General features: G+C 52.8%; 1 protein-coding gene across 1 annotated transcript in view; it reads left to right on the top strand.

Annotated features, from left to right (window-relative positions):
• smyd1a (SET and MYND domain containing 1a) overlaps positions 1 to 12,354 on the top strand; it is a 29,354-nt gene that overhangs the window by 7,248 nt on the left and 9,752 nt on the right. Inside the window, 4 exon segments of the mRNA XM_079256747.1 lie at positions 5,107 to 5,283; positions 5,645 to 5,858; positions 5,942 to 6,072; positions 7,124 to 7,162. Of these exon segments, the coding sequence (XP_079112873.1) occupies positions 5,107 to 5,283; positions 5,645 to 5,858; positions 5,942 to 6,072; positions 7,124 to 7,162 (561 nt within the window).

Below are 12,354 nucleotides of genomic sequence, written 5' to 3'. Positions count from 1 at the left end.
AGACCGTCTTCCACCAGACCGTCGTCCATCAGACGTCTTCCATCAGACCATCTTCCATCAGACGTCTTCCATCAGACGTCTTCCATCAGACGTCTTCCATCAGACCATCTTCCGTCAGACCGTCGTCCATCAGACCGTCTTCCATCAGACCATCTTCCATCAGACGTCTTCCATCAGACGTCTTCCATCAGACCATCTTCCATCAGACCATCTTCCGTCAGACCGTCTTCCGTCAGACCGTCGTCCGTCAGACCGTCTTCCGTCAGACCGTCGTCCGTCAGACGTCTTCCATCAGACCGTCTTTCATCAGACCGTCTTCCATCAGACCGTCTTCCACCAGACCGTCGTCCATCAGACGTCTTCCATCAGACCATCTTCCATCAGACGTCTTCCATCAGACCATCTTCCATCAGACCGTCTTCCGTCAGACCGTCTTCCGTCAGACCGTCGTCCGTCAGACCGTCTTCCGTCAGACCGTCTTCCATCAGACCGTCTTTCATCAGACCGTCTTCCATCAGACCGTCTTCCATCAGACGTCTTCCATCAGACGTCTTCCATCAGACTGTCTTCCACCAGACCGTCGTCCATCAGACGTCTTCCATCAGACGTCTTCCATCAGACCATCTTCCATCAGACGTCTTCCATCAGACGTCTTCCATCAGACCGTCTTCCATCAGACGTCTTCCATCAGACGTCTTCCATCAGACCGTCTTCCATCAGACCGTCTTCCGTCAGACCGTCGTCCGTCAGACCGTCTTCCGTCAGACCGTCTTCCATCAGACGTCTTCCATCAGACGTCTTCCATCAGACGTCTTCCGTCAGACCGTCTTCCATCAGACGTCTTCCATCAGACGTCGTCTATTAGACTATCATGAAGCTGAAAGAAAAGGAGCCAGACTGACCTGTGGGCAGCATGTTGGAGGCATGTCATCACTGTGCCCCACAAATGCAGCAGAAAGGTGGCCGAGCTTTGGTGTTAAACTGCATGAGGAACTGCTTGTTAACACTGATTTACGTCTCTTCTCCTTCAGCAGGTTTATTTTAAAAAAGCACAACGTAAATACACTGCTTTAATATTCCAGATGAAAATTTTTAATCATTACATCGTGGAATGTGTTGAGAACAAAATGATGATCAGCTGGAATAAAAATCAACACCTCAACAGAAGGTGTGGATTCAGCATCATACTGACCAAAAGCATCATCAGACATTCATCATACACATGCCAGCCACATGATGAGGAGCACTGCCTGCATCAGGAGGAACCAGGTCCCACTGCAGCAGCTTCTAGTCTGACATGGTCTGAGGACCTCATCCTGGCGTCAGGGCTGACAGCTAGCACATGGAGGTCTGCGTGGCCCTCCATGGATTTACCTCCCCATCACTGACCCTGCTGGTGCTGCTGGAGGATGCTCCAGGCAGCAGAACGCTCTCTGTCTGCCACATGTGAACCTGCTGGTTCTCGGCCTCCACGTCTCTTCTCTGTGCTCCCCAGAAAGGATGACAGGGAAAGGGGCGTTGCTCTGCAGGGGGTGTGTGGCTCATCGCCTCTCATTTCCACCTCCTGTCTGTTCCATTTGGACAACAGTTGGACAGACGGGTGTCCCAGATGTGGGACTGACTTTCAGCTACGTGCTAATCTATCAGCTACATGCTAATCTATCACGTAGATCTATCTAATCAACCTGATTTTCCACTGTGTAAAATGCCTCCCGTGGGCTCACCATCTGCGGGAGGAGCCGTAGGGGTCTGGTGCAGTGGGAGCTGGGCGGCAGCAAGAGGCGGGGACCCTGGCGGTCCAATCCCTGGCTGCAGAAGCTGACTTCAGGGACGTGGAATGTCACCTCTCTGGTGGGGAAGGAGCCTGAGCTTGTGCGCGAGGTTGAGCATTTCCGACTAGATATAGTTGGACTCACCTCGACGCATGGCTTGGGCTCTGGAACCAGAACCCTCGAGAGGGACTGGACCTTCTTCCACTCTGGAGTTGCTCATGGTGGGAGGCGCCGAGCAGGTGTGGGCATTCTCATCAGCCCCCAGCTTGGTGCCTGCACGTTGGGGTTTACCCCGGTGGATGAAAGGGTGGGGGGACGGGTCCTGACTGTTGTCTGTGCTTATGCACCGAACAGCAGTTCAGAGTACATTTCTGGAGTCCTTGGAGGGAGTGCTGGAGGGTGCTCCTTCTGGGGACTCCATTGTTCTGCTGTGATTGGGAGGCATGGTCCCCCCCTCTGAACCCAAATGGTGTTTTGTTATTGGACTTCTGTGCTCGTCATGGATTGTCCATAACGAACACCATGTTCCAGCATAAGAGTGTCCATATGTACACCTGGCATCAGGACTCCCTGGGCCGCAGTTTGATGATCGATTTTGTAGTCGTGTCATCGGACCTGCGGCCACATGCCTTGGACACTCAGGTGAAGAGGGGGGCAGAGCTGTCAACTGATCACCACCTGGTGGTGAGTTGGCTCAGATGGTGTGGTAGGAAGCCGGTCAGATCTGGCAGGCCCAAACGTGTTGTGAGGGTCTGCTGGGAACATCTGGCTGAGTCCCCTGTCAGAGCGAGCTTCAACTCCCACCTTCAGCAGATCTTCGAACATGTCCCGAGTGAGGCGGGGGACATTGAGTCCGAATGGGCTGTGTTCCGTGCCTCTATTGCTGAGGCGGCCAGCCGGAGCTGTGGCCAAAAGGTCGTTGGTGCCTGTGGTGGCGGTAATCCCAGGACTCGTTGGTGGACACCAGCAGTGCGGGATGCCGTCAAGCTGAAGAAGGAGTCCTATCAGGCCTTCTTGGCCTGTGGGTCTCTGGAGGCAGCTGATGGATACCGACGGGCTAAGCGGCATGCGGCTTCGGCTGTTGCCGAGGCAAAAACTCGGGCATGGGAGGAGTTCGGCGAGGCCATGGAGAAAGACTTCAGGACGGCTTCGAGGAGATTCTGGTCCACCATCCGGCGACTCAGGAGGAGGAAGCAGTGCTCCATCAATACTGTGTACAGTGGAGATGGGGAGCTGCTGACCTCAACTCGGGACGTAGTGGGTCGGTGGAAGGAATACTTCGAAGACCTCCTCAATCCTAGCAACACGTCTTCCGATGAGGAAGCAGAGCTGGGGGACTCAGGGGTGGACTCTCCTATCTCTGGGGCTGAAGTCGCTGAGGTGGTTTAAAAGCTCCTCGGTGGCAAGGCCCCGGGAGTGGATGAGATCCGCCCGGAGTTCCTTAAGGCTCTGGATGCTGTGGGGCTGTCCTGGCCGACACGCCTCTGCAGCATCGCGTGGACATCGGGGACAGTACCGCTGGATTGGCAGACTGGGGTGGTGGTCCCCCTTTTTAAGAAGGAGGACCGGAGGGTGCGTTCCAACTACAGGGGAATCACACTCCTCAGCCTCCCTGGTAAGGTCTATTCAGGGGTCCTGGAGAGGAGGGTTTGTCAGATTGTTGAATCCCGGATTGAGGAGGAGCAGTGTGGTTTTCGTCCTGGTCGCGGAACAGTGGACCAGCTCTATACCCTCTTTGGGGTCCTGAAGGGGGCATGGGAGTTTGCCCAACCAGTCTACATGTGCTTTGTGGACCTAGAGAAGGCGTTCGACCATGTTTTCTGGGGACTCCTGTGGGAGGTACTTTGGGAGTATGGCGTACCGGACCCCCTTGTACGAGCTGTCCAGTCCCTGTACGATGGGTGTCAGAGTTTGGTCCACATTGCCGGTAGTAAGTCAGATTCGTTGGTCTGCATTGTAAGTTGGATTTATTTCACCGATTCTGTTCATAACTTATATGGACAGAATTTCTAGGTGCAGCCGAGGTGTTGAGGGGATCCGGCTTGGTGGCCTCAGGATTGTGTCCCTGCTTTTTCCAGATGATTTGGTCCTGTTGGCTTCATCTGGTCGTGATCTCCAGCTCTTGTTGGAATGATTCGCGGCCGAGTGTGAAGCGGCTGGGATGAGAATCAGCACCTCCAAATCTGAGACCATGGTCCTCAGCCGGAATAGGGTGGATTGCCCTCTCTGGGTCAGGAGTCAGGTCCTGCCTCAAGTGGAGGAGTTTAAATATCTCGGGGTCTTGTTCACGAGTGAGAGAAGGATGGAGCGTGAGATGGACAGACGGATCGGTGCGGCATCTGCAGTAATGCGGACTCTGCGCCGGTCTGTCGTGGTGAAGAAGGAGCTGAGCCAGAAGGCAAAGCTCTCGATTTACCAGTCGATCTACGTTCCTACCCTCACCTATGGTCATGAGCTGTGGGTCGTGACCAAAAGAACGAGATCTCGTATACAGGCGGCTGAAATGAGTTTCCTCCGCAGGGTGGCCGGGCTCTCCCTTAGAGATAGGGTGAGGAGCTCGGTCATCCAGGAGGAGATCAGAGTAGAGCCGCTGCTCCTCCGCATCGAGAGGAACCAGTTGAGGTGGCTCGGGCATCTGATCAGGATGCCTCCTGGACGTCCCTGGTGAGGTGTTCCAGGCACGTCCCTCTGGGAGGAGACCCCGGGGAAGATCCAGGACACGCTGGAGGGATTATATCTCTCGGCTGGCCTGGGAACACCTCAGGTATAGAGAGAAATTTGTTTCTTTATTATCCAAAGAAATGAATTAGATTTGAAACCAAAAATGATTTTCTGTAGAGATAGAAACAAATTAGGTTACAATTAAAAAAATATATATTTGAGAAAGCGTACTTCTCCAATTTGAATCAAAACTAATGTCTTCAATCCAAACTAATGTTTGTAAGTCCAAAATTACAACCATTGTGCACAAAATTAATTCCTCTTCTCTTTACAGTTAAAAACATTTGGTTACAAGTTGTAAAGTTTTGTTTGCAGTCCTCTTGCTTGCAAGTTCAACTTCCTTATTTATAAGGCGGTGCCGGTAAAACTGTCTGCAGGGCCTCAGCTTCAGTTCGGTTCTGTAAACTTGTCAAATGTAAATGTCTGTATGTCTAACCTTGGACGAGCTGGCGTGAACCTTGAATTTCCCCTCGGGGATAAATAAAGTATCTTTGATTTGGTATAACATATCTATATCATTTAACATCTACATCATATAACATATCTATATCATATAACTCTGCAAGTTTTGGGATGAGTGAACAGCAGCGATAACCAGGCATGTGTGTCTCAGTTTGTCCACCCAGGTGTGCCACAGCTGTTTCCGCCATCAGGCCAAACTGCACCGCTGTGCTCAGTGTCGCTTTGCTCACTACTGCGACCGAACCTGCCAGACAGCATGCTGGGAGGAGCACAAGCAAGAGTGTGGAGCAATCAAGAAGGCTGGAAGGGCCCCCAATGAAAACGTCCGGTAAGACTGGAAGAGGGGGGGGGGGGATGGATAGATGGATGGATGGATGGATAGATGGATAGATGGATAGATGGATAGATTTTTATTTATTCAGTCTCATCAACTCGTCTCATATTGAACCAGATTCATTTCAGATTTCCAGTCCAGATTTAAATTGTATATAAATGTAAATAAATTCAGGAGGTTGATGAAGCCAAACTGGAAACCAACGACCCAACTGCAGAGATGATGCTGCGTTTGACACGGAAACCATGACAACCAGCGTCCAGCCCTCCTAAGCTGCTCTGAGTTCAGTCTGTATGATAAAACGGATGTTTGTTGTCCAGAGTTGTTGTTTTTATCTGACCGTGTTTCTGTCCAGCCTGGCTGCCCGGGTGGTGTGGCGTTTCCATAAGGACAACGGCGTTGCAGCAGACAGTCAGCTGGTGCCGGTGGACCAGCTGCAGGACCACGTAGAGGACCTGTCGGAACCCGACCTCAAGAAGCTCCAGGCGGACGTGCACAGCTTCCTGCAGTACTGGTCTTATGGAAGGAAGCAGCACTCAGCGGACTTCATCTCCCACATCTTCGGCATTGTTCGTCTCCTCTCAGCTTCTTTAATAGTTCCGCTGCTGCTCTCTGCTTCATCCCGTCTCCTCCTCTTCCTCCTCCTCTGCAGATCAAGTGTAACGGCTTCACTCTGAGTGACCAGAGAGGATTGCAGGCTGTCGGGGTGGGTCTTTTCCCCAACCTGTGTCTGGTCAACCATGACTGCTGGTCCAACTGCACCGCCGTCCTCAACCATGGAAAGTAGGTGTCTGATGAAGACGTGCTGCGTTGTCCCAACATGTACAGGAAGTACTCCTTCAGATCCAAGTAATCCCATTACTGTAGACCGTTGTCCTTCTGTCCATCTCCTGATGGAGAGCTCCGTCCTTCTGTCCATCTCCTGATGGAGAGCTCCGTCCTTCTGTCCATCTCCTGATGGAGAGCTCCGTCCTTCTGTCCATCTCCTGATGGAGAGCTCCGTCCTTCTGTCCATCTCCTGATGGAGAGCTCTGTCCTTCTGTCCATCTCCTGATGGAGAGCTCCGTCCTTCTGTCCATCTCCTGATGGAGAGCTCTGTCCTTCTGTCCATCTCCTGATGGAGAGCTCCGTCCTTCTGTCCATCTCCTGATGGAGAGCTCTGTCCTTCTGTCCATCTCCTGATGGAGAGCTCTGTCCTTCTGTCCATCTCCTGATGGAGAGCTCTGTCCTTCTGTCCATCTCCTGATGGAGAGCTCTGTCCTTCTGTCCATCTCCTGATGGAGAGCTCCGTCCTTCTGTCCATCTCCTGATGGAGAGCTCCGTCCTTCTGTCCATCTCCTGATGGAGAGCTCCGTCCTTCTGTCCATCTCCTGATGGAGAGCTCCGTCCTTCTGTCCATCTCCTGATGGAGAGCTCCGTCCTTCTGTCCATCTCCTGATGGAGAGCTCCGTCCTTCTGTCCATCTCCTGATGGAGAGCTCCGTCCTTCTGTCCATCTCCTGATGGAGAGCTCCGTCCTTCTGTCCATCTCCTGATGGAGAGCTCCGTCCTTCTGTCCATCTCCTGATGGAGAGCTCCGTCCTTCTGTCCATCTCCTGATGGAGAGCTCCGTCCTTCTGTCCATCTCCTGATGGAGAGCTCCGTCCTTCTGTCCATATCCTGATGGAGAGTTTCATCATCATATTTGCTTCCCTTTTATCCAGGAACAGAAAATGAATGAATGTTTTATTGTGGTATTTTCAGATCTCCATACTGTAACTGTTCCACATGGCTGCAGGAAGCATGAATGTGTACTTATGGGACGCAAACCAACTAAATTCTGTCTCTTTTTGCAGCCAGTCAGCGCTGAGTTCTGCTCTTCACTCTCAGAGGAGGTACGTATGGAGGACAACCATCTGATGAAAACTTCTCCCACCAAGCAGCCGGAAATCTTTGTAACTTTTTACAAGATTTCATTCATCATAACCTGCTTGTTCTGCTGATTTAACTATGATGTTAAACTATGTTAGGATTCAGTTTGATGTGAAGCTATAACTAACGCTCTGGATCAATATTTTCCATTTTATTACTGAGCAATTTACCAGTTCAAACCAGTCCGTTGATCCACATTAGGTTTTCCTCCCAGAACCAGGGAGGAAAACCTGCATCAGGACCAGAACCAGGGAGGAAAACCTGCATCAGGACCAGAACCAGGGAGGAAAATCTGCATCAGGACCAGAACCAGGGAGGAAAACCTGCATCAGGACCAGAACCAGGGAGGAAAACCTGCATCAGGACCAGAACCAGGGAGGAAAATCTGCATCAGGACCAGAACCAGGGAGGAAAACCTGCATCAGGACCAGAACCAGGGAGGAAAACCTGCATCAGACCCAGAACCAGGGAGGAAAACCTGCATCAGGACCAGAACCAGGGAGGAAAACCTGCATCAGGACCAGAACCAGGGAGGAAAACCTGCATCAGGACCAGAACCAGGGAGGAAAACCTGCATCAGACCCAGAACCAGGGAGGAAAACCTGCATCAGGACCAGAACCAGGGAGGAAAACCTGCATCAGGACCAGAACCACGGAGGAAAACCTGCATCAGGACCAGAACCAGGTAGGAAAACCTGCATCAGGACCAGAACCAGGGAGGAAAACCTGCATCAGACCCAGAACCAGGGAGGAAAACCTGCATCAGGACCAGAACCAGGGAGGAAAACCTGCATCAGGACCAGAACCACGGAGGAAAACCTGCATCAGGACCAGAACCAGGGAGGAAAACCTGCATCAGGACCAGAACCAGGGAGGAAAATCTGCATCAGACCCAGAACCAGGGAGGAAAACCTGCATCAGACCCAGAACCAGGGAGGAAAACCTGCATCAGACCCAGAACCAGGGAGGAAAACCTGCATCAGACCCAGAACCAGGGAGGAAAACCTGCATCAGGACCAGAACCAGGGAGGAAAACCTGCATCAGGACCAGAACCAGGGAGGAAAACCTGCATCAGGACCAGAACCAGGGAGGAAAACCTGCATCAGACCCAGAACCAGGGAGGAAAATCTGCATCAGGACCAGAACCAGGGAGGAAAACCTTCATCAGGACCAGAACCAGGGAGGAAAACCTGCATCAGGACCAGAACCAGGGAGGAAAACCTGCATCAGGACCAGAACCAGGGAGGAAAACCTGCATCAGGACCAGAACCAGGAAGGAAAACCTGCATCAGACCCAGAACCAGGGAGGAAAACCTGCATCAGACCCAGAACCAGGGAGGAAAACCTGCATCAGGACCAGAACCAGGGAGGAAAACCTCCATCAGGACCAAAACCAGGGAGGAAAACCTGCATCAGACCCAGAACCAGGGAGGAAAACCTGCATCAGGACCAGAACCACGGAGGAAAACCTCCATCAGGACCAGAACCAGGGAGGAAAACCTGCATCAGACCCAGAACCAGGGAGGGAAACCTGCATCAGACCCAGAACCAGGGAGGAAAACCTGCATCAGGACCAGAACCAGGGAGGAAAACCTGCATCAGGACCAGAACCACGGAGGAAAACCTGCATCAGGACCAGAACCAGGGAGGAAAACCTGCATCAGGACCAGAACCAGGGAGGAAAACCTGCATCAGGACCAGAACCAGGGAGGAAAACCTGCATCAGGACCAGAACCAGGGAGGAAAACCTGCATCAGACCCAGAACCAGGGAGGAAAATCTGCATCAGACCCAGAACCAGGGAGGAAAACCTGCATCAGGACCAGAACCAGGGAGGAAAACCTGCATCAGGACCAGAACCAGGGAGGAAAACCTGCATCAGGACCAGAACCAGGGAGGAAAACCTGCATCAGACCCAGAACCAGGGAGGAAAACCTGCATCAGGACCAGAACCAGGGAGGAAAACCTGCATCAGACCCAGAACCAGGGAGGAAAACCTGCATCAGGACCAGAACCAGGGAGGAAAACCTGCATCAGGACCAGAACCAGGGAGGAAAACCTGCATCAGGACCAGAACCAGGGAGGAAAACCTGCATCAGGACCAGAACCAGGGAGGAAAATCTGCATCAGGACCAGAACCAGGGAGGAAAACCTCCATCAGGACCAGAACCAGGGAGGAAAATCTGCATCAGACCCAGAACCAGGGAGGAAAACCTGCATCAGGACCAGAACCACGGAGGAAAACCTGCATCAGGACCAGAACCACGGAGGAAAACCTCCATCAGGACCAGAACCAGGGAGGAAAACCTGCATCAGACCCAGAACCAGGGAGGAAAACCTGCATCAGGACCAGAACCACGGAGGAAAACCTGCATCAGGACCAGAACCAGGGAGGAAAACCTGCATCAGGACCAGAACCAGGGAGGAAAACCTGCATCAGGACCAGAACCACGGAGTAAAACCTGCATCAGACCCAGAACCAGGGAGGAAAACCTGCATCAGGACCAGAACCAGGGAGGAAAACCTGCACCAGGACCAGAACCACGGAGGAAAACCTGCATCAGGACCAGAACCAGGGAGGAAAACCTGCATCAGGACCAGAACCAGGGAGGAAAACCTGCATCAGGACCAGAACCACGGAGGAAAACCTGCATCAGACCCAGAACCAGGGAGGAAAACCTGCATCAGGACCAGAACCACGGAGGAAAACCTGCATCAGACCCAGAACCAGGGAGGAAAACCTGCATCAGACCCAGAACCAGGGAGGAAAACCTGCATCAGGACCAGAACCAGGGAGGAAAACCTGCATCAGGACCAGAACCAGGGAGGAAAACCTGCATCAGACCCAGAACCAGGGAGGAAAACCTGCATCAGGACCAGAACCACGGAGGAAAACCTGCATCAGACCCAGAACCAGGGAGGAAAACCTGCATCAGACCCAGAACCAGGGAGGAAAACCTGCATCAGACCCAGAACCAGGGAGGAAAACCTGCATCAGACCCAGAACCAGGGAGGAAAACCTGCATCAGACCCAGAACCAGGGAGGAAAACCTGCATCAGGACCAGAACCAGGGAGGAAAACCTGCATCAGGACCAGAACCAGGGAGGAAAACCTGCATCAGGACCAGAACCAGGGAGGAAAACCTGCATCAGGACCAGAACCAGGGAGGAAAACCTGCATCAGGACCAGAACCAGGGAGGAAAACCTGCATCAGGACCAGAACCAGGGAGGAAAACCTGCATCAGGACCAGAACCAGGAAGGAAAACCTGCATCAGACCCAGAACCAGGGAGGAAAACCTGCATCAGACCCAGAACCAGGGAGGAAAACCTGCATCAGGACCAGAACCAGGGAGGAAAACCTGCATCAGACCCAGAACCAGGGAGGAAAACCTGCATCAGGACCAGAACCAGGGAGGAAAACCTGCATCAGGACCAGAACCACGGAGGAAAACCTGCATCAGGACCAGAACCAGGGAGGAAAACCTGCATCAGGACCAGAACCAGGGAGGAAAACCTGCATCAGGACCAGAACCAGGGAGGAAAACCTGCATCAGACCCAGAACCAGGGAGGAAAACCTGCATCAGGACCAGAACCAGGGAGGAAAACCTGCATCAGGACCAGAACCACGGAGGAAAACCTGCATCAGGACCAGAACCAGGGAGGAAAACCTGCATCAGGACCAGAACCAGGGAGGAAAACCTGCATCAGACCCAGAACCAGGGAGGAAAACCTGCATCAGGACCAGAACCAGGGAGGAAAACCTGCATCAGGACCAGAACCACGGAGGAAAACCTGCATCAGGACCAGAACCAGGGAGGAAAACCTGCATCAGGACCAGAACCAGGGAGGAAAATCTGCATCAGACCCAGAACCAGGGAGGAAAACCTGCATCAGACCCAGAACCAGGGAGGAAAACCTGCATCAGACCCAGAACCAGGGAGGAAAACCTGCATCAGACCCAGAACCAGGGAGGAAAACCTGCATCAGGACCAGAACCAGGGAGGAAAACCTGCATCAGGACCAGAACCAGGGAGGAAAACCTGCATCAGGACCAGAACCAGGGAGGAAAACCTGCATCAGGACCAGAACCAGGGAGGAAAACCTGCATCAGGACCAGAACCAGGGAGGAAAACCTGCATCAGACCCAGAACCAGGGAGGAAAATCTGCATCAGGACCAGAACCAGGGAGGAAAACCTGCATCAGACCCAGAACCAGGGAGGAAAACCTGCATCAGGACCAGAACCAGGGAGGAAAACCTGCATCAGGACCAGAACCAGGGAGGAAAACCTGCATCAGGACCAGAACCAGGGAGGAAAACCTGCATCAGACCCAGAACCAGGGAGGAAAATCTGCATCAGGACCAGAACCAGGGAGGAAAACCTGCATCAGGACCAGAACCAGGGAGGAAAACCTGCATCAGGACCAGAACCAGGGAGGAAAACCTGCATCAGGACCAGAACCAGGAAGGAAAACCTGCATCAGACCCAGAACCAGGGAGGAAAACCTGCATCAGACCCAGAACCAGGGAGGAAAACCTGCATCAGGACCAGAACCAGGGAGGAAAACCTCCATCAGGACCAAAACCAGGGAGGAAAACCTGCATCAGACCCAGAACCAGGGAGGAAAACCTGCATCAGGACCAGAACCACGGAGGAAAACCTCCATCAGGACCAGAACCAGGGAGGAAAACCTGCATCAGGACCAGAACCAGGGAGGAAAACCTGCATCAGGACCAGAACCAGGGAGGAAAACCTGCATCAGACCCAGAACCAGGGAGGAAAATCTGCATCAGACCCAGAACCAGGGAGGAAAACCTGCATCAGGACCAGAACCAGGGAGGAAAACCTGCATCAGGACCAGAACCAGGGAGGAAAACCTGCATCAGGACCAGAACCAGGGAGGAAAACCTGCATCAGACCCAGAACCAGGGAGGAAAACCTGCATCAGGACCAGAACCAGGGAGGAAAACCTGCATCAGACCCAGAACCAGGGAGGAAAACCTGCATCAGGACCAGAACCAGGGAGGAAAACCTGCATCAGGACCAGAACCAGGGAGGAAAACCTGCATCAGGACCAGAACCAGGGAGGAAAACCTGCATCAGGACCAGAACCAGGGAGGAAAATCTGCATCAGACCCAGAACCAGGGAGGA

The sequence above is a fragment of the Telmatherina bonti genome, assembly GCF_933228915.1.
Source record: "Telmatherina bonti genome assembly, chromosome: 17".
Taxonomy (NCBI): domain Eukaryota; kingdom Metazoa; phylum Chordata; class Actinopteri; order Atheriniformes; family Telmatherinidae; genus Telmatherina; species Telmatherina bonti.
Note: the sequence above shows the minus strand (reverse complement) of the source record. Positions and strands in the feature narration are given on the sequence as shown.